Consider the following 21,150-nt stretch of genomic DNA (forward strand, 5'->3'; position numbering starts at 1 on the left):
TTATACCACTAGTCCTCAAACTGTTGCCTACTTCAGTCCTGTGTATCTAAACTGGAAGATAAGTAGAAGTTAGTTCAACCTGGCTTGTTTACTGCAAAGCATGCTTTTAAGATGGGAAAGTCCTTTGGCGATGGATGCAGTTGGCACACTGTGGGGCCAATGGCTGTAAAACCCAACATTGGAAATATGTGTGGAGCCAAGTAAACCAAACTTTCTCCTGGCCTGTGCAAAAATACAAAAAGAAAAAGATTGGAAAATAGCAAATTTTCAGTCTGGAGGAAAGGAGGACCAGAGACGACACGATAGCCGTCTCCCAGTATTTGAGGAGCTGCCCCAAAGAAGAGGGGCTCAAGCTATTCTCCAAAGCACCAGAAGGCAGGAGAAGAAGCAATGGGTGGCAACCAATCAAGGAAAGAAGCAACCTGGAATTAAGGAGAAACTTCCTAAAAATGAGAACAATTAGCCAGTAGAAGAACTTGCCTTCAGAAGTTGTGGGAGCTCCATCCCTGGAGGCTCTTAGGAAGAGACTGGTCATCCATTTGTCTGAAATGGTCTACGGTCTCCTGCTGGAGCAGGGGGCTGGACTAGAAGACCTCCAAGGTCCCTTCCAACTCTATGTTCTATGTGGTTCTACGTTGAGGAGTCCTCAATATATCCTCTGCCCAGAATTGTGTTCCTTGCTGAAAGTATACCCCAATTTTCTGGCTCTACAAACCCTTCCAGGCACTCTGAGAAGGAAATATACGAGCAAGGAAGGTTCCATTTGGGCCCGTGTTAAATAACTCTCGGTCAGCTTTTAGGCCACCCCATTCTTACTGCTAGATACCTGTTACCCCTCTCCTCCTCCTTCATCCACAAAACGATTCCTTGGCCCAAAGGAACGAATTTTGAGATACACTCCCTTCCTTCTGGCAAGTCCTATTCATTTCCATAACCTTAACTCCAGGGCGGTAGATATGCAGTTAACAGCTCTTATCATGGTGATCGCACTAACCACCTTGGGGCAGTGTGTAACCAGGAACTGCCAAACCTCACCATCCTCTGCTTGATGAATAGCTATTACCTGTATTCTTAAACAGGTAAGATAATGGGCTATCAATAAAGGAGATTATTTGTAGCTTAGGGTTGGAATGTGGGCTCCTTGGGACTCTTTGAGCTTGGTTGCTTTCTTGCAGGTGTTTCATGACCCAAACCAGGTAACATCTTCAATGCTAGAAAGGAGGGGTGGTTGGGAGGAGGAGGAGGAAGAGGAGGAGGAAGAGGAGGAGGGAGGAGGAAGAGGAGGACTGTAGGGTCTATGATGCTCTTGGACTTTGGTTATTTTCCCCGCAGACGTTTCATGACCTAACTAGGGAACATCATCAGTGCTAGAAGGAAGTGGGGTTTGCAGGGAGGAGGGGGGGAGGAGGAGGGGGATCCTTGGTGCTCTCTGCGCTTCCTTGCAGATGTTTGTTCCCAGTTGATATTCTATCCAGTGCCTTGCCCTGTAGGTGGTGGGGACTGTCTTAGTTGGGCTCCTTAACTGTTGGCTTGTTCAGCAGTTCCTTGAATAGAGTATTGCTTACTTGCTTGTTAGTTTGATGTCAATCTTGGAGTTCATCTATCCTCATCTGGGGTGTTTTATTGCTGGTGGGGGGTCAGTTTGGCCTTTTTGTTTTCTTTTTGTTTTGCCGATTGTCTCTTTTGCGTAGCATGTAGCTATTACCTTTCGACAAGCTACCGGTAGATAAGATGAGAACAGCCTCCCCTTCCTTCCAGCACTGATGATGTTATCTAGCTGGGCAATGAAACGTCTGCAAGAAAGCAACCAAGCTCAGAGAGCACCAAGGAGCCCAGTTCTCTTCCTCTTCCTCTTCCTCTTCCTCTTCCTCTTCCTCCTCCTCCTCCTCCTCCTCCTCCTCCTCCTCCTCCTCCTCCTCGAAAACCCCTCTCCCTTCTAGCACTGGTAGTGTTACCTAGCTGGGTCATGAAATATCTGCAAGAAAACAGACCCCTCAGATGGACTCATTTTTGTTTTATAGGCAACCAGTGCCGTCCTTCCAAGCAAAAGGAGACACAAAGATTTAGGAGCAAGTGATTGTTCAGTTAGAGGTGGGTCCTCACGAATTTGCTGCGAGCGAGAATTTGCATTCTCTGTATGCTCAGAGGCAAGGCTCCTCTCTTCTTCTTTCCGGGCGAGGCCGGTGGCTGTCTCCACTCTCTGCTTTTGGGGCTCCGGCGGTTTCCCCCCTTCTGGAGCCGAGTATGTTGCGCGCACGGAAGGAGAGCTCGCCAGGAAAGGCTGGTACGGAGCTGCAGGCGCATTATGCAGCCAGCGAGTGGGAGGGAAGGAGGGTGTGTAAGTGTGTGTGTGCGTGTGCGTGAGTGAGTGAGTGGCAGGGAGGCTCCTGGAGAACCAGCGCCGCTTCCCTCGAGTGGGGGGCTTGGAGAGGGAGCAGGTGGGCGGCCGTTCCTTTGAAAGGGGATCCATGGCTGCGCGCTGAGCGGGGCTTTCCCCTTGGATGGGCTACTACTTGCAGGCGCACCAAGAGGGACCAAGTTGAAGGGGAGAAGAGAGAAGGGGCATGAAGAGGAAGGCAAAATGGAAGGGCTCCTTTCTCCCATGAGGACCAAGGTAAGGAAACCCGGTTCTTCGGGCTCGCCTCCGCTGCCTTTGCGGTCCTGGGAAGAGCCCAGCAAGCGGGGGTTGGTTCCCGGCTCACTTTCAGGTTTTTTTTTGTTTTTGCGCTTTTCTCCGCTTTCGGTGCAGGAAAAAAAAAAATTCTTTCTCCCTCTTTCCTTTCCTTCTCTCCTTTTCTGCTTCCGAGGTGTGCGTGTGTGTGTGTGTCTTTGTCCCCCCCCCCCGCCCCGTAGACACATACTTTTAATTTCCAGGCAGCAAGCGCCGCTTTGTGTGAGGTGCGTGGAGGAGAAAGAGAGACCACGGAGGGAGCTGTTCGGTTCAAAGAGTAGCTAGAGCTGCGCGCCGGGCTTTCAGAAGAGAAAGAAAAAGGGGGGAAAAAAGGAAGGAACGGGGGAAGCGGCAGCATTTCCCGTGCCCACTCCCCAACCCCCAGAAACAAATTGCAAAGGAATCAGCGGGGAGGACCATCATTCATTCCTGCCTTTCCGGAAAGCCTTCGGGGTGACAAGGGGCTCCCCTTTTCTTGAGCCCCCCCCCGCCCCCCCCAAGAGCGAGACAGGCTAGTGATGGCTATGTCACTCGTGGAGGCGCTGGGTTTAAGAAAACAGAGGGGGCGCAGAGGGGGAGGGAGAGGGAGGGGAAGAGAAGAAGGGAGAGAAAGAAAGGGGGAGGGGAGGGAATAGAAGGAGAGAGAAAGAGAGAGAGAGAGAAGGAGGGAGGCAGAGGGAGGGAGGGGGAGAGAAGGAGGGGGAGAGAAGGAGGGAGGGAAAGAGAGAGAGGGAGGAAGGGAGGCAGAGGGAGGGAGGGAGAAAGAGACAGAAAGAGAAAGAGAAAGAGAGAGAGAAAGAGAGAGAGAGAGAGGAGGTTGCTTAACTGAAGTTAAGGATCGTGTTTGGATTTGCATTCGACAACCCTCGTGTGCCTGTCAGCGCATGAAGCCCAAGGGCGCGAGGATCCTGTTGTCGGGCTCGCATTCTTGCAAAGTTTGTGATGAGTGAGTGACAGGAAGCTCCCCGCGTTCATTGTGGCCCCATCGGTTTCGCCTCTTCTCTCTTTGTTGAGGTTGTGGGTCTTCCAGGAACTACAGCTAGGTTGTGTTGCTTCCTTGTTCGTCCCTCGTAGGTGGTTTCAGGGCTGGGAGGGAACCGTTCAGAGTCCCGCAGGAGTCCGGGGGGGAGACTTGAAAGAAGCTTCCAAGTTTGAAATCGTCCGCTTTTCTGGATCGCGAATAAACGCAGGCAGTAAATGCAGTAATAAATAAAGGCAGGCGACGTGCCCACGGTGGCTTTTGGTTTGTCTTTTGGTTGTTCTCCGACCATTTCTGAGACCGAGAAACATGGTCTGTGATTGATTACTCTTTCCAGGTGAAGTTCAGTGTTGTAATCCCCATTGTCTAGCCCAGGGTCTCCACCTTGGCAACTTTAAGACCTGTGGACGTCAACTCCCAGAATTCCTCAGCCAGCAAAGCTGGCTGAGGAATTCTGGGAGTTGAAGTCCACAGTTCTTAAAGTTGCCAAGGTTGGAGACCCCTGGGCTAGCCTACTGCCTCTTCCCTCTAAGACCAGGTGCTGGGCTCCCCTTTGCACATTGACAGCAATCTAGCCTTAGATGACCTTTGGTCCCACCATGCTTGGGTAGGCGAGAGACCCCATGGACCACCAGTTCTCCAAAGCAAGTCAACCCTTGGGGTGCGAAGTATCCAAGTGAGGATAAAGGCAGGGAGACCCTCTCTGTCTGCTATCGAAGGACCTCTTCTCCATGGTCCTACCTTCCAAACCAAGTCAAGGACCATCTAACCATCCACTGAAGAGAGACTTTCCCTGTCCAATCCCCCCCCTCACTTTTCCAGAGGGTCACAACCAGTGGATTCTCTCCCCTTGAGTCCATGGGGCCCTTTTCATCAGTTCTTAGGTTCAACCCTAACCCTTTGCTCACTCCAGAAATGGGTCAACCCCAAGTCGCACAAGCCTTTCTTTTGCAAAAGAAAAAGACAGGGATGAAAGGAAGAGAAAAGGATTGGTGTAGATAGATAAAAGGAAGGTGAAGGAATGTAGATTGGGTTACTGGGAGAATGGAAGAGTAAGTTGAGGTTGAAGGAGGATCTGGGAAGAAGAGAAGACCAGCCTTTGATGATCCAAATGCCTGCTGGACATCATTTCAAATTTACATTTATTTCTTAGACTTCTCTCCTACCCCAGGGACAGCCAGAAGATAATTAGTATGAGCGGAAAAGGAAGAAAAATATGTTCCTTATCCCAGATATCCTGCAGCTATTCAGGGAGGAGAGGGCAAATACACTCTGCATTTGCTCAAGAGCTTTGGACACATCCTGATTTCTGGTGTCTTCTGGTTTGAAGAGCTGGAAGGGAGACAAATAAAAATGCACAGCCTCCGTGGTTGCCATTGTTGTAGAGGATTGTCACAATGGGATGCCTCGGTAGGCAAGGCGCTATCAGGATGGCTATTTAAAAAAAAGAGGGAACCATATCCTGAGCTATTGCAATAAAAATGGCTTTGTTGATTTGTGGGCGATTAAACTCACACACTTATGTTGACGGGGTCTTATGGAAAGCAAAGAGAGGAAATGTGGATATTTTTCTCCACCATCTGAAAGGCAATTACAGAAGGAAGAGATTTCCCCACCCTTCGCTAGGCAAATGAACCAACTCTTTTCATGCCATTTTAATAGAAAGCGTTAATGACAGCAAGGAACGGCGTGCCAGGGAAATGAGAAGGATTGCATTTCCAGTTTCTCTAAAACTGGGGCTCGGATGCCAGGAAGGGGTTGCCTGAAAACTTAAGCACCCAATAAGATATATATATATATATATATATATATATATATATATATATATATATATATATATATATATATATATATATGTATATGTATATGTATATGTATATGTATATGTATATGTATACGTATACGTATACGTATACGTATACGTATACGTATACGTATATGTATATGTATATGTATATGTATATGTATATGTATATGATGTATATGTATATGTATATGTATATGATGTATATGTATATGATGTATATGTATATGTATATGTATATGATGTATATGTATATGTATATGATGTATATGTATATGTATATGTATATGTATATGTATATAATGTATATGTATATGTATATGTATATGATGTATATGTATATGTATATGTATATGTGTGTGTGTGTTTATATGTGTGTGTGTGTTTATATGTATGTATGTATGTATGTATGTATGTATGTATGTATGTATGTATGTATGTATATATATGTATTTTCCCACTCACAGACGAACACAATACAGAAGCCTGATGATAGCAGATGAGATTCTGGCGAAATGTTGATACAACTTTAAAAGCACAACTATAATGACGTGGGAAAATACCCGAACAAAGCTGAATACCATATATATAAATACCCGTGAAAACTTAAGAAAACAAATGTATGTATGTATGTATGTATGTATGTATGTATGTATGTATGTATGGTATGTATGTATGTATGTATGGTATGTATGTATTTAAATTGTTCTATTCCTTGTTCTTCTTGTGTTTGGAGCCCTTCCGGCATTCTCCCATCCACCCATTTCGAGGGAGTTCAACTTGCTGAGCTACCCTTGGCTGAGGTTACGTCTTATGAAGACACAGAACTGTTTTTATACAGGGCTTTAATATATATCCCTCCCCCCACAGTTGCATATTTTAAATACTGCTGCCATACGTGTGTGTATGTGTGTATCTGCGTGTGTGTTTTCCCCTGGACGCTTGAAATCCCAACAGTGCCGGTTGGTTGATAGTTTCCAGGGTTAAAGATATTTATCCCTTCCCTCAAAATGGTGGCCTGAGGCAAATTAGTAGGAGGTCTGATTGGCCATCTGGTTATCGTTGAAAATTATGACCTGCATTAAATATATAATATTGGAACTACTTGGGGTGTCCTTGAGGGCTGCTCTGACTCACACAAAGGAAGAGAGCTCAAGTGGGGAAGGAATCAGTCCAGGCAGAAAGCTGTTGTATAGATTTTTGTTGTTGTGTTGTTGTGGTTAAAGGGCATATGCCAATGATTTCTGCTACCATCTCTAATAGGGGTCTCCAACCTTGGCCACTTGAAGAGCTTCGTTGGCTGAGGAATTCTGGAAGTTGAAGTCCACAAGTCTTCAAGTGGCCAAGGTTGGTGTTCTGACCCAAACCTTGTTCCAAGGAAACAAACACCAGACGGAGATAACAGCGAAACCTTTTAATGATTCTTTTCTTCCCGGTTAAAAGGCTCTTTCAAAGTCATTGTCTCTGATAAGAACGAGCTTTGCCAAGGTGGTGCAAGGCTGCCAAGAACACTAGATAAAGTTGCCAAGAAATATTCCAAACACAAAGAGTCTCCAAACACAAACTAAGAGCGTCCGAACGTCCACAAGGCTTGAGTGCAAAAACTTCTTTGCTTCCTGCAAAGAACTCCGTTTTCTCAGCTGGCTTTTATCTCTTGAGGGAGGAGCCATCACCTTGCAGCCTTACTCCCGAGTCGCCCAGGCTGCTGCAGCTGCTCTTTCCTACGAGCAGCCCTGCACGCATGCACCCTGGGCACAGGCTCCTCGGGGGCCTCTTCTTCACTGCTGCCAGCCTCCACCATCTCCAAAGGTAGCATTCCACTCCCTGATGGTCCTGGCCCCATCCCTGCATCACACGCAGGCCCCTCACCTGAATCCTCGCTCTCCGAGCCCTCAGCCATCTGCACCTGCTGCCGGCGAACCACAACACTTGGAGACCCCTGATCTGTACGGATCAGCTGAAAAAACGGACTTTGGAGGCACCGAGCAAACATCTACAGAGTGTTCTCAATGTACTACCCCAGCGAGGCAGTTGTGAAGTCACCATACGAAATTTAGCAAAATGTAGGCTTTGAGAAGACATGCCTGAGGAGAAACATGATTGAACTTTTCAGTTCCTTGAGAAGGTCGCCTGTCTTTTGTCAACTGGATCTCCTTGTCTGAAGGAGCACAGAGAACAGATGTGGAAGTCCTCCCTTAGAACATCCCCATCCCTCTTCTCAGTGGCCCAGGAGTGCAAAGCAGAGAAATAATATTACAATGTAATTAATCGACAAGAAAGAAGGTTGTAGCTCAGGGTCAGGATGACGAACGCTCAAATGAGGAGATCCAACTGGCAGTAGCATCACCCAACACCCATGGTGGCCTCCCCTCCCTTCCTTCCTTCCCTTGATGGGTTGAAGTGAGGCTGGACAGCCACCTGTCAAAGATGTGTCTCTTTGGACTCAGGTGTGTGATGACCCGGGGCTTGACACAAAAATAACAGAGTCACAAAAGTAGAATAAATTCCTTTTAGTGCCTCCAACTTGGCCCCAATGTCCAATTATCCTCAGCTGGAGATCAAACTCTTCCAAAAACAGTCTACGCAGGGCAGAAATGCAGTCCGAACCCAAAGTAAAGATAATTAAAAATAAAAGCCAACACAAACCACGTTGAAGTAATTAACACAAAAGGCCAGGATGATAAATTGCAGACTTCCAAAAGATAACACAGCAGCCACAGTTGGGAGGATGCCAAACACAGATAAGCCTCAACAAAGAAAATGCATGCTTTGCTTCCAGCAACTTTGCCATGGGCAGTTTGCCCTTTTAAACAGTCTTCCCAGCTGCAGCCCATGAAGGGGATCAGGGCCCTTTCCTCTCCCATAAACCATGTTGCTCCCTTCAGCATTCTTCCCTGCATGCCCTAGGATGAAGAGGGGGTGGGCCTGGGTCTTCCTCTGAATGCCCAGCCGGACTGTGCCATTCCCCTGTTTCCTCCACAGCCACCGGAGCCACACTCCCACTCCCAGTCAGCTGCTCAATCTCCCCCTCCAACAAGGGCATGACAAGGTGTATAATTGGGGTGGTTGGCAAGCCTCATACATAAATGCCTGCCTTAAGCAGGGCTGGTGGGATTCAGCAGCCGTCTCCCACCACTCAAGCATAACTAATAACCTGCTTTAGTGAAGGTTTGTCCAGAACGAATTCTGCACTCGGGACAATCGTGGCAGGCATTTTACGAGAATCAAGAGGAGCAACACACAATTGCATCCAAGAATCTGTCAGGCATACAAATTTCCCTTCCTGCCTGGGATTATTTCTTGCAATTCAGACATTGACACAGTCTTATTGAGGGTGTTGCAAGAGAGGCGGTCTTTAGGTACCCCAGAGTCTCTTTGGCATCTTCGAATAGAATAGAACCACCGAGTTGGAAGCGACCTTGGGAGGTCTTCTAGTCCAACTCCCTGCTCAGGCAGGAAACCTGACACCATTAGGGTCTGCCATGATTGCAGCTGGTCTTCGACTTACGGCCAAAAGAAGTGAATCCGTTGTGGAGGGAGTTTGGATTCATTTTGCGACCTTTCTTGACCCAGCTGTTAAGGGAGTCGCTACCGTTGTTTAGCGAATTCAGCTTCCCTGTTGACTTTGCTGGTCAGAAGGTCACAAAAGGGGGAGTCATGTGACCCCCAGGGGGACACTGAGACTGTCATAACTAGGAATCAGTTGGCAAGCGTCTGAATTTTGATCACGTAACTGCGGGGATGGAGCAACAGTCGTAAGTGCGGAAAACCGGTCATAAATCACTTTTTTCAGTGCTGTTGTAACTTTGAACGGTCACTAAATGAACTATTGTAAATCGAGGACTACCTGGAAGTGTAAAAAAAAAAACACTTTTATATATGATGAATGTTTAAGCTGTGTGCATGAACCCCAGATACATTGATCAATCGAGAGATGAGTAGATAGATAGATAGGTAGGTAGGTAGGTAGGTAGGTAGGTAGGTAGGAAGATGAGCAGATAGATGAGTAGATAGATTACATAGATTACATTGGCTGGGTCTTCTTTGGTTGCCCTGCACAGGAGAACGGAGCTGGAAAGCAGGTTAGTGGGGTGGGGAGGGAAGGGGGAATTTGCAGTATATCCTTCCCCTGCCACGCCCACCAAGCCACACCCACAGAACTGGTAGCAAAAAAAATCAAATCCCACCACTGAAGATAGGTAAGTAGGTAGTTTGACAGGTAGGTAGGTAGATAGATTAGATAGATAGATAGATAGATAGATAGATAGATAGATAGATAGATAGATAGATAGATAGATAGATACGATGGATGGATGGATGGATGGACGGCTGGTAGACAGACAACTAGATAGAGATTCATTAGATTGATTTAGTACTTGGAATAAAGTTTTCTTTTGCAGAATTTCTGTGGCACCTTTTCTGGTTATTGATTATCATTATGCACTGAGAGCACCGTCTAAAAGAAAATATTGTGTCATGAAAACATTTCTTTGTTTATTACAATCTTCTACTATCATAGTTAATAGAACCTTTTTTTTTTAAGGACACGCAGCATGGTGTGCTGTGCTCCAGAAGAGAGAGTGATTTGTGTCTTTTACAATTTCAGGCAACTGTTTAAGAATCATTAGTAGTGAAACAATCCTTGGGATAAAGCTTGAATTGGCCCTAAATTGTTGGCATTTTTAAAATATTCTTCAGAAGCAACTAATAGGTCCTTGGGAAGATTTCGATACATATGAAGGCCAATGCCAGCTAAAGAGCTGGCAGCTGTGATTTCACATTGTTTCAATATAATTAATAATAATAATAATAATAATAATAATAATAATAATAATAATAATAATAATCTCATAAAATAAATAATAATCCCAGGACCCTGGAAAGGACTCAATAGGTGGATAAAAATTCCAACTCAGTGCAAACATCTGGCTGAGTGTGCAACCAACCATAAAAATAATATTGCAAATGTGCCGGTCTATCTGCATTTCTTTAGTTAAATGAGATCAAAATTAAAAGATAGGAGAGTTGGAGGCTGACATTTCTCTCTATAGAACCATATGGAGAGTAACTTTAATGTATATTTTTAAACTCATTTGCATTCCTTCCCAAATACTCAACAGATGGCAAGACAAATGCTCGAATTTCCAGAAAACTGAAGGCAACGCCAAATGATTAGAATTGAAGCCTAGTGGTTAATATTTCTCCCTCCCTCCCTCCCTCCCTCCTTCCCTCCCTTCTCTCACCCCCACCCTAGCCATTAGAAAATACAAGACAGAATTCAGGAATAATGGGAGAGATTTAGGTGCTCCAGCACTGGACATTTTTAAGAAAGATTGGATAACCATTTGCCTGAAGTGGTGTAGGGTATCCTGCCTGAGCAGGGGGTTGGACTAGAAGACTTCAAAGGTCCCTTCCAAGTTCCAATTCAGTTATTCTAAGGATTCATTTTTCCATCGATATGATGGTAGCCAAAACTGAAGAAGCAAGAATCGGCACACTTTCCTTGTAGATTTGCAACAGTCATCCTGTTTAGGTGGCTTTGTAATTTTCCCCCTTGTTAGGAATATAAGTCACCTAACAGGTATTTGGGTTAGAAATATATAAACCAGAATAAACATTTTAGTACTATGTCTTTAAGAGATTGCAAAAACTGCAATTGGGTGTGGTTTCTCAAACGGCCATAAGATGGAGCCAGAAACCTGGATTGTTTTAGTCTTAGTCTCAGAAGAGAGTGTGTCTGAGTGAGTATCTCTGTTTCCTTCTGTTGGAAAGTATTGCTGTTGCTCCATTTCTTCTAATTGACTGATATTACTGGATTTAATGTAAGTCTGATACTGAACTGTTTTTGACACTGGAATTTGATATTTGGATTATCCCTGGATTGAAAAACTGACTGATTTAACCTGTGAATGATTTTGGATTGCTTATTTTGGACTTTGCTTAAGCCTTTCTGGAAGTAAAAACCTACATTTACTGTACAGTGTATCTGTGTACTGTGTGTGTATCATTCAAACACTTCTCTCAAATACGTCTCCCTGTATGCGCTCATTCTCCTAACGGGGAATTACCTCAACACCCCTTTAACATCAGGGGTTTCAAGATATTTAACATTACAGTTAAATATCTTGCTTATAGCAATGAAAAAGAATATTTTGAGCTCAGGGTTGGACTTGTGGGGTCCTGGGAGCTCTCTGAGCTTGGTGGTTTTCTTGCAGATGTTTTCATGACCCAATTAGGTAACATTAGTGTTAGAAGGTAACATCAGTGTTAGAAGGAAGTGGGAATTTGCAAAATAGGGCAGAAGGAGGAGGGGAGGAGGAAGAGGAAGAGGACAACTGAGGGGTCCTTGGTGCTCTTTGGGGTAGGAGGAAGAAGAGGAGGAGAACTGTGGGGTCCCTGGTGCTCTCTGAGCTTGGTGGTTTTCTTGAAGACATTCCTTTATCCAACCAGGTAACATCATCAGTGCTAGAAGGAAGTGGGAATTTGCAAAATAGGGCAGAAGGAGAGGAGGAGGAGGAGGAGGAGGAGGAGGAGGAGGAGGAGGAGGAGGAGGAGGAGGAGGAGGAGGAGGAGGAGGAGGACTGTGAAATTTTACTATTCTCTCAGCTTGGTTGCTTGCTTGCAAATGTTTTGACAAGCTACCAGTAGATAAGATGAGAACAACCTCACCTTCCTTCCAGCACTGATGATGTTACCTAGTTGGGTAATGAAAGGTCTGCAAGAAAACCCCGAGCTGGGAGAGCACCAGGGACTCCCATCCTGCCAGTATATTTGGAAGGTCTTCCCTTCTGCTCCAACAGTCTAGATGCTTAGATAAGTACTCAAGTTTCTGCCCCTGGATAAAAAATTCTTTTCAAATCAAGCTTGATACGGAAGTGACATCAGTATCCCTACCCTGAACTGCTTGGGACAACCCTGTGAAAGAGTTTGCCCCTGTTTTGAGTCAGGATTTAAAAACAAAACAAAACTTTCCAGCCTAACCATCCTTTGATCCCCTGGGGATTTTCCACCCAAGCAATGACCAGGTTCAATGTGGCTTAATTATTTTTTTAAAAATTCAGCCGAGATTGCGATCACCTTGCACAAAAATTATGGCAATGTTTCCTTCTTTAACCTCGTGTCAAAAACACAACTGTGGGTTTTTCTAACCTATTTATATTTGCTGATGAAAGATACAGGAAAAGTTAAATTTCAGCCCATCTCCCCTTAACATTTCATCCCTTGGGCCTCTGAACTTTCCCTTACAAAGACCCATATTCTCACCTTCATATCTTCCTCTTAATTTAATTGCCCCTTTAAATAACTTTTTTTTTTTGCGTCAGAAATAAGAACAGTTACTTTCATATAGTCTTTTGAAGGGAACGTCTGCAGTGTGTTGTTTTGAAATACACACTACACACTACACCAGGGACATCCTGATGCATTTGTCAGACTGGGATACAAAGAGAAAGCGAGAGAGAGAACTACGCTTCTCCCCTATTCTTTGAACTGGAAAATAATCTGTTTGGCTTGAGTTCCAGTTTGTGATCAATGGATAAAACAACAAAGAAGGTGCCATCTAGCCCAGACAGACAAAGCTTTGCTTTTCTCACATTATTGTAGCCTTTTAAGGATCCGGAACAAAAGAAACACAACCCATTGTGCGAAAATGAATGCGGCAACGACTTCAAAGAGAACCCAGGATGAGTGAAACTCAACCTTGAGAAGACCACGGCCAATATGGAGGTTGTTGGGTCCTCAACTTACCACAGTTCGTTTAGTGACCGTTCCCAGTTGTAAAGGCCCTAAAAAAAAAGGACTTGGGAAACGTTGGTTCACACTTACGACTCTTGTAGCATCCCTCTGTTTACCTGATCAAAGATCAGATTCTTGGGGTAGCTGGCCATGCAGAATGCTGGAAAGGTCTTAACTTGGAACAATGGTTGTAACTCCCCTTTTTCAGGGCCGTTGTAACTTTGGACAGCCACTAAATGAACTATTTATTTAGCCGGTTCGGACCAGTTCTGGAGAACTGGTAGCAGAAATTATGAGTCATTTGAAGAATTGGCCAATCCCACCTCTGACTGGCCCCGCCAACCCCATCTCTTCTCTGACTCCCATTGAGTCCCAGCTGATTGGCTGGGTCTTCTTTGGTTGCCCTGCCCAGGAGAAGGGAGCTGGAAAGCAGGTCAGTGGGGTGAGGAGGGAAGGGGGATTCTGCAATAACCTTCCCCCAGGAGTGGGGAAGGAATGGGGATTTTGCAGTATCCTTCCCTGCCGCGCCCACCAAGCCACGCCCACGGAACCGGTATTAAAAAAAATGAATCCCACCACTGTGTTGGACTACCTGTGGAACTGCATTAGATACAGAAGCCCTTACAAACATGTCTCTTAATGTGTTTATATACCTTAAAAGCTTCGTAATGTAGATGAGAATGGAGGATGAGGAGAAGTGTTTCTTCCAGATTTAAAAAATCAGGGAGCTACAAACACTGGAAGCGTTACTGGAGACATTCCGGTTGCAAGTCAATTCTAGGGGCTGGCAGTATAGCTGGCCTCAAAGAAATTACTCTAGGTAGGATCTGGTTATTAGCTGGGTGGGAGACTGCCGGGAAATTCCATGGCAGTCACCAAGTGAGAAGGGTGGGAAAACTTCCCAGAAGAAACAAATGAAACCAAACTAAATCAAATTATGCCAAGGCAACTACCTAGCAATTTCCAGGTAGCCCAAATATCCCAGGTGGGAATTTTGAAAATCAAAACAGCCTCTGGAAAAAAAAAGAAAGTGGTGGCAAAATACCTGCCCTCTTGCCAAGAAAACTGTATGGATTTGTCTGTGACTCACCAGGAATCTGGCTCAACTTGAAGGTTTTATTTTGATATTTAAAAAAAAAAAATCATTAGAGGATTTAAAGATCTTTGGGAACATCGTGCATGGCTTTCTCAAAGTGCCTTTGCTCATCTTTTTACACGCAACCTCTTAAAAATTCATTGTCTGTGACTGCATGGCAGATCTTATGTAATGATAATGAATGGCTCATCTATTTTGAAGGGTGGAAACTCATCTGAAAAATCCTTTTGGATCTTGGAGATAATCTAGACAATCTATCTCCAAGATCATTAAGGAGAGAGAATCTAGATCAGGGGTCTTCAAACTTGGCAGCTTTAAGACTTGTGGACTTCAACTCCCAGAATTCCTCCTCCTCCAGTCATGTTAGCTCAGGAATCCTGGGAGTTGGAAGTCCACCAGTCTTAAACTTGCCAAGTTGGAAGACCCTTGACCTAGATTCTCTCTTCTAGGTAATTTAGAAGCCATGGATGGAAACTAATCAAGGAGAAATCCAACCTCAAACTAAGGAGAAATTTTCTGACAGTGGTAACAATCAATCAACGGAATGATTTGCCTTCAGAAGTTGTGGCTGCTCCATCACTGGAGGTTTTTAAGAAGAGACCGGAGAGCCACTTGTCTGGAATGGTCTAGGATCTCCTGGACTGAACAGGGGGCTGGACTAGAAGACCTCCAAGGTCCCTTCCAGCTTTGTTATTTTTTTATTCTGTTAAGAAAGTTGGGCAAGAACAGCACAATGTCAACAAAAAAAACAAGACAGGACAAAACAAGCCTGCTGAGCATGTTTTATTTTTGTTTTTGTTTTGGAATTCTCACGTCATCAGAAGCCATGAGAGATCTCCTCGTGTTCTTCTGGGCAACGAGAAGACTAGGATGGGCTCATTCTGTGGGTGCATCTGAGTTTCTGGTCTTCCTTAGGTTGCATCGATGGGCGAGCATGTTGGCTCAGAATCACGTAATTGGGGGGAAGGAGGAGGGAGAGCAAGTCAGGATGGAAACCTCCCCAGCCTCTCCATGATCTTTCCCAGAAGGATGGATTGGAAGCATTTTAATTATGATCACTATTTTGCAGGCCCTGGCTTGATCCAGATCAATACGGGGAGACTATTTGCAGCTCAGGGTTGAAAGGAAAGGCCTCGGGTGCTCTCAGAGCTGGGTGGTTTCCTTGCAGACCTTTCACGACCCTACTAGGGAACGTCATCAGTGCTAGAAGGGGGAAGGATTTGTGGAGGAGAGGAGGAGGTCTGTGTGGTTCCTTGCTGGTCTGTGAGGTTGGTGGTTTTCGTGAAGACATTTCATTACCCAACTGGGTAACATCACCAGTGCTTGAAGGGAGTTGGGTTTGTGGGCGGGGGGAGGAGGAGGAGGAGGAGGAGGAGGAGGAGGACTGCAAAGTCTTTGATGCTCTCTGAGCTGGGTTGTTTCCTTTCAGACATTTCAGCGAGCCACTAGTAGATAAAATGAGACCCACCCCCTTCCTTTTAGCACTGATGATGTTACCTAGTTGGGTAATGCAACACCTGCAAGAATGCTTAGCATCAAGGAACCTTGAGGTCCAATTTATTTCTGAACTTGTGCGTTCTTTTGCTGGCTTCTCCAAAAGATTTAGTTGCATTCCTTTTCCACAGTCTGATGGGTTGGAAAGAATAAAAAATAACACCCCACCTTTCTCTTTCTCTTTCTCTTTCTCTTTCTCTTTCTCTCTCTCTCTCTCTCTCAATCTATCTCAATCTATCTCTGTCTATTCTCTCTTTATCTCTCAATCACTCTCTTAGTCTCTCTCTCTCTCTTTCTCAATCTCTTTCTCAATCTCTCTCTCTCTCTTTATCTCTTTCTTTCAATCTCTCTATCTCTTTAAATCTCTCTCTCTTTCTCAATCTCTCTCTCAATCTCTCTCTCTCTCTTTACCTCTTTCTCTCAATCTCTCTTTATATCTCTTTCAATCTCTCTATCTCTTTAAGTCTCTCTCTTTCTCAATCTCTCTCTCAATCTCTTTCTCTCTCTTTCTCTCTTTCTCTCAATCTCTCTTTATATCTCTTTCAATCTCTCAATCTCTCTCTCAAGTCTCTCTCTCTCTCTCAATCTCTCTCTCTTTATCTCTCTCAATCTCTCTCTCTCTTTATCTCTCTCTCTCTCAATCTCCCTCTCTCTCCTTCCCTCTCTTTCCTAAGGAGGCCTTTAAAGCCAAGCCCCTCCCCGCTTAGGCCTACTTCTCAGCCAGGTGCTCCTTGGCAATCCACCCGCAGCCTTCAGAAGCCGAAATCACAGGAACGGTTCTTGCCAGATGTGTTTGCTAACGGCAAAGCACCGGGGATTAAGGGGGAAAAAAGACTGCAAAAGGCCGGAGATGATAAAACAAAATTTTAACAGGCAGAGTTTTGAAAGCTAATTATAATTTATGTGTCACTTCATTCATTTTTGTACAGCTGCCTTCTCCCCCACCCCTTAAACCGATGGCACGCTTCCAACCTTAAACAAAGATATTTCTTGAAAAACAAAGAATTGTTCTCAGCAGCACATTTATTCTTGGTGGTGCTTGAGATGAGGAGAGAGAGAGATGCTCTGGTTTCATCCAAAAAAGCCCAGACATTGAGCAAATTCAGAGGCATCCCAAAAGAAATCCAATGTCTTCCCTTGGTAACTAGATAGAACTACGTATAAACTGCTATCTGTATTTACTGTTACCCATTTTGGAAGGTGTGTGTGCTTGTGGGTTGTTGCTTTTTACCGTTTTTCATGCGAGTTTTACTTTGTTTGTTTTTTTCCACTTAATAAAAAAAAAGCCCATGAAATTTTAAGTGTGATCTGAAAAGATCTAAGAAGTGGAAGAAGAAAAGATGCTGGAGTAATTCATGGAATAATAGAATAACAGCATTGGAAGGGACCCTTGGAGGCCTTCTAGTCCAGCCCCCTGCTCAACCGGTAGACTCTCTACGGTTTCAGATAAACGGTTTTCCAGCCTCTTCTTAAAACCACCAATGATGCAGCGCCCCAATTTCTGAAGGCAACCCCTTCCACTGAGATAAATTGGAAATTACTCCTTAGTTCCAGGTTTATAATACTACATAATCTGGTTCCCCCCCACCACTTAATTAAAAAAAAGCCCATGAAATTTTATGTGGTGTGATCTGCAAAGGTCTCAGAGGTAGGGGAAGAAAAGGTCCTGGGGTAAATAAGAGAACAATGCACTTGGAAGGGACCCTTGGAGGCCTTCTAGTCCAGCCCCCTGCATAAGTAGGATGACCCTCTACCATTCTGGACAAATGGCTGTTGTTAGGGTAATGATTTGCCCAAGAATTCTTCTGAATTCAGTGGGTTTCCATCTCTGGGTTGTAGCGAATAATTTGCCATGGGTTGCTCTGTGTTATTGCTCCTGTGTCTTAACAGCTTCGCTGCTAATAATTGTGTTATTTCCTGCAATATTCAAACAGCAGGCACCCCACACAAACCTCAGACTCCCCACGTATGACTTCCTTTTCTGTAAAATTCAACACACAACTGGACTGAGGACTTAGCCTGTCATACCTACTTACAACCAGATGTGCACAAGAGTTTAATTAAAGGCCCGACTTTTTTGGTAAGAGATAATCTCCCTTAATTACACGGTTTATCAAACCTGGGTTTGTTTGTTTTTTAGAACTGTATCATAATTAAGGCTGAAAAGCATTTTCTCCAAGATTTGTGGGGCTCAGATTTTGGAAGGGGGAGACGGTTCTGTGTTGGTTCATCATGTATGATCTAGGTCGATGGTCCTCAAACTTGGCAACTTTAAGACGTGTGGACTTCAACTCCCAGTCCAACCCCCTGACCAAGCAGGAGACCCCACACCATTTCTGACAGATGGCAGCCCAGTCTCTTCTTGAAAGCCTCCAGGGATGAAGCTCCCACAACTTCTGAAGGCAACTTCTGTTCTATTGGTTGATTGTTCTCACTGTCAGAAAGTTTCTCCTTATTTCCAGGTTGCATCTCTCCTTGATCAGATTCCATCCATTATTCCTTTTCTGGCGTTCAGATGCTTTGGAAAATAGTTTGACCCCTTCCTCCTCTCTGTGGCAGCCCCTCAGATATTGGAAGACTACTATCCTGTCTCCCCTGGTCCTTCTCTTCCCTAGATAGCCAGGGACAATTCCAGCAACCGTTCATTGTATGTTTTAGCCTCCAGTCCCCTAATCATCCTGGTTGCTCTTCTCTGCACTCTTTCCAGAGTCTCAACATCTTTTTTATAGTGTGGTGAACAAAACTGGATGCAGTACTCTAGGTGTGGTCTTACTAAGGGTTCATAGAGTGGCATTAGTACCTCCCTTGATCTTGACTGTATCCCTCTGTTAATGCAACTGAGGATTGCATTGGCTTTTTCGGCTGCTGCTACACACGGCTGGCTGCTATTTATCTGGTTGTCCACTAAAACTCCAAGATCTCTCTCAGTTACTGTTATTGAGCCTGGTTTCACCCAGTCTGTATGTGTCCTTTTGGTTTGTCTTGCCTAAGTGTAGGACTTTACTTTTCTCTACATTGAATTTCATTTTGTTAGATGGCTAACCCTGTTACCTTCTTACCGAAGTGGTATCTATGTATCTACTTAAGGCTTCAAAATATATAGATATAGAATTCTTTATTGGCCAAGTGTGATTGGACACACAAGGAATTTGTCTTTGGTGCATAAGCTCTCAGTGTACATTAAAAGAATACGTCAAGAATCATAAGATACAACACTTAGTGCTAGTCATAGGATACTAATAAGCAATCAAATATACTAGGAAACAGTAAAAACGATATAAGTTATAAAGATACAAGCAACATGGATATAGCCATAAGTGGGAAGAGATGGTACTAGTAAGGATGAGAAGAAGAATAGTAATACAGTCTTAGTAGTTAATTTGACAGTGTTGTGGGAATTAGTTGTTTAGCAGAAGAATGGCATTCAGGGGGAAACTGTCCCTGTGTCTTGTTAGCTCTTGCTGGATTATTAAGTTCAAAAATGGGAGAGAGAGCGTTGCCTGAACACTTTGGTCCTTGTGTTTCAAAAGTCTTTATTGCATCGGGACAATTCTTCAGGATCGTCTTGCTAATTAGCAAAGTGTATAGAACAGAATCTAATCACTAATCCAGTCTGGACTGTCTGTTTGATCTGGTTCAGCAGTTCAAGATGGGTCCTCTGGAAACTAAAGTCAATTAGATTGATGGAACAGGTTGTTGTTGTTGTTTTTTCAAATAAGGTTTGATTTGACGTAGATGAATCCACTGGGAATTGAATGCCTAGATAGTCTCACTGTACAAAATCCAAAGGAAGACGGGCAAACTTTTGACCTGGTTCAGTTGCCTCCTTGGGAAGGCAGGATTGGGAGCAAAGCTTCATTTGTGCCCACTTAACACAACGATGTTGGGTGGTTTCACAGAAGTAGGCTGGAAATCCATTGGAAACTGGAGTCAAAACACTTTCACAAACACTTTTCATCCCTTAAGAACAAAACAAAAACAAATGGTTCAAACATATTTTTTTCTCTAAGTTTACTTTCATACCTTAAATATAATACAGGTCTCCTTTACTTCATAACACCTCAGGACATTTTACTATATAGTAAACTGTCCTGGCGTGTTATGAAGTAAAGGAGACCTGTATTATAAAACATAAACTCTGCAATCGAAGCAATGCAATTCACAATTTAAATCGGGGCGGTTGAAACAGTGAAAACCCAGGCACAAGAGGTGAATTTTAATCCTTACACCTTGGGAAAATAAAGTGGGAGAATTCTTTCATTTTTATTTAAAGGGCTCTCTTGCTGATTTGGCAAAGAGGTAGCAGGAACGCCACGGTGTCTAAGATAAGCCAGCTTTAAGCCATCCAGGGCTTTAGAGATAACACACTTGCTGAGGTGTCAGAAAGTTTACAAAGTGCTTCAAGATTTCCACAAAACAACCTTTTACCGGGCGCACTTCTGCCTGTGCTGCTGCCACCCGTGATAACAGGAGTGAGAAGAATGTCCTGGACCATAATTACTGCTTTAGAAAAGAAAAATGTGCTCAGATAACTGGATTAGTCCAGCAGTCTCTCTCTCTCTCTCTCTCTCCCCCCCCCCACACACTTTGCTGCTAGAAACCAACAACCCCATTATGCTGCCTAGCTTCAAGCGAGGGTCATTGCTTTGATTCATGATGTCATTCTGTAATTCAGTCTTTATAGGTTCTGGAGCATTGGGGCCTTGCCCTCTGACAGAATAACGGAGTTGGAAGGGACCTTAGAGGTCTTCTAGTCTAACCTCTATGCCATTTTCAGACAAATGGCCGTCTAATCTCTTCTTAAAAGCCTCCAGCGAGGAAGCACCCACAACTTCTGGAGACAACTTCTATTCCGTTGGTGAATTGACCTCCCTGTTGGGAAGTTTCTCCTAAGTTCCGGGGTTGCTTCTCTTCTTGGTTAGTTTCCATCCGTTGCTTCTTGTCCTGCCCTTCTGGTGCTTTGGAGAATACCCGCCCTCCTCTTCTTTGGAGCAGCCCCTTAAATATTACAGCAGCCCTCCAGTTTATTATGGGATCCTAGATGGGTGGGAATTTCTTCTCCAGATGAGGCAGCAGACAAATAGGAGATGCATCTCCTCCAAGATTCTTCTTCACAGGTGTAATTATGCAGCATAATCCTAGATAAACTAGCAATTCTTCCTTGTTTATAAAAGAATTGTGTGTTTCTGGTCTTAGACATTTCCTTTTCATGTTTTTGCCATTGAGGGCAATTTTTAAAAGAGGGGAGAGAAATAATTGCACTATAAAAAAAAGAACCTTCTTATGGTGGATTTCTCTTTTTATCTTCCTATTTTTGGTTTTTTTTTTAAAAAAAACCCATGCAATTTTCCCACATATAAGCAAGGCTCTTC

At 44.2% G+C, this 21,150-nt stretch overlaps 1 protein-coding gene across 2 annotated transcripts in view; it reads left to right on the plus strand.

Moving 5' to 3' along the window:
* Positions 1 to 21,150, plus strand: part of FRMD4A (FERM domain containing 4A) — a 364,998-nt gene that overhangs the window by 68,713 nt on the left and 275,135 nt on the right. The window contains exon 1 of one of the 2 annotated variants that reach the window (XM_087969200.1): positions 2,417 to 2,614. The exons of the other annotated variant lie outside the window; for it this stretch is intronic. Within the exon in view, the coding sequence (XP_087825326.1) occupies positions 2,582 to 2,614 (33 nt within the window). The 5' untranslated portion in view covers positions 2,417 to 2,581. Of the gene's footprint in view, positions 1 to 2,416; positions 2,615 to 21,150 lie in introns of those variants that run through there. 2 annotated transcript variants of the gene reach the window in all.

The sequence above is a fragment of the Notechis scutatus genome, chromosome 6, assembly GCF_049901735.1.
Source record: "Notechis scutatus isolate UNSWTSFEM ecotype Mainland chromosome 6, rNotScu1.2, whole genome shotgun sequence".
Lineage (NCBI taxonomy): Eukaryota > Metazoa > Chordata > Lepidosauria > Squamata > Elapidae > Notechis > Notechis scutatus.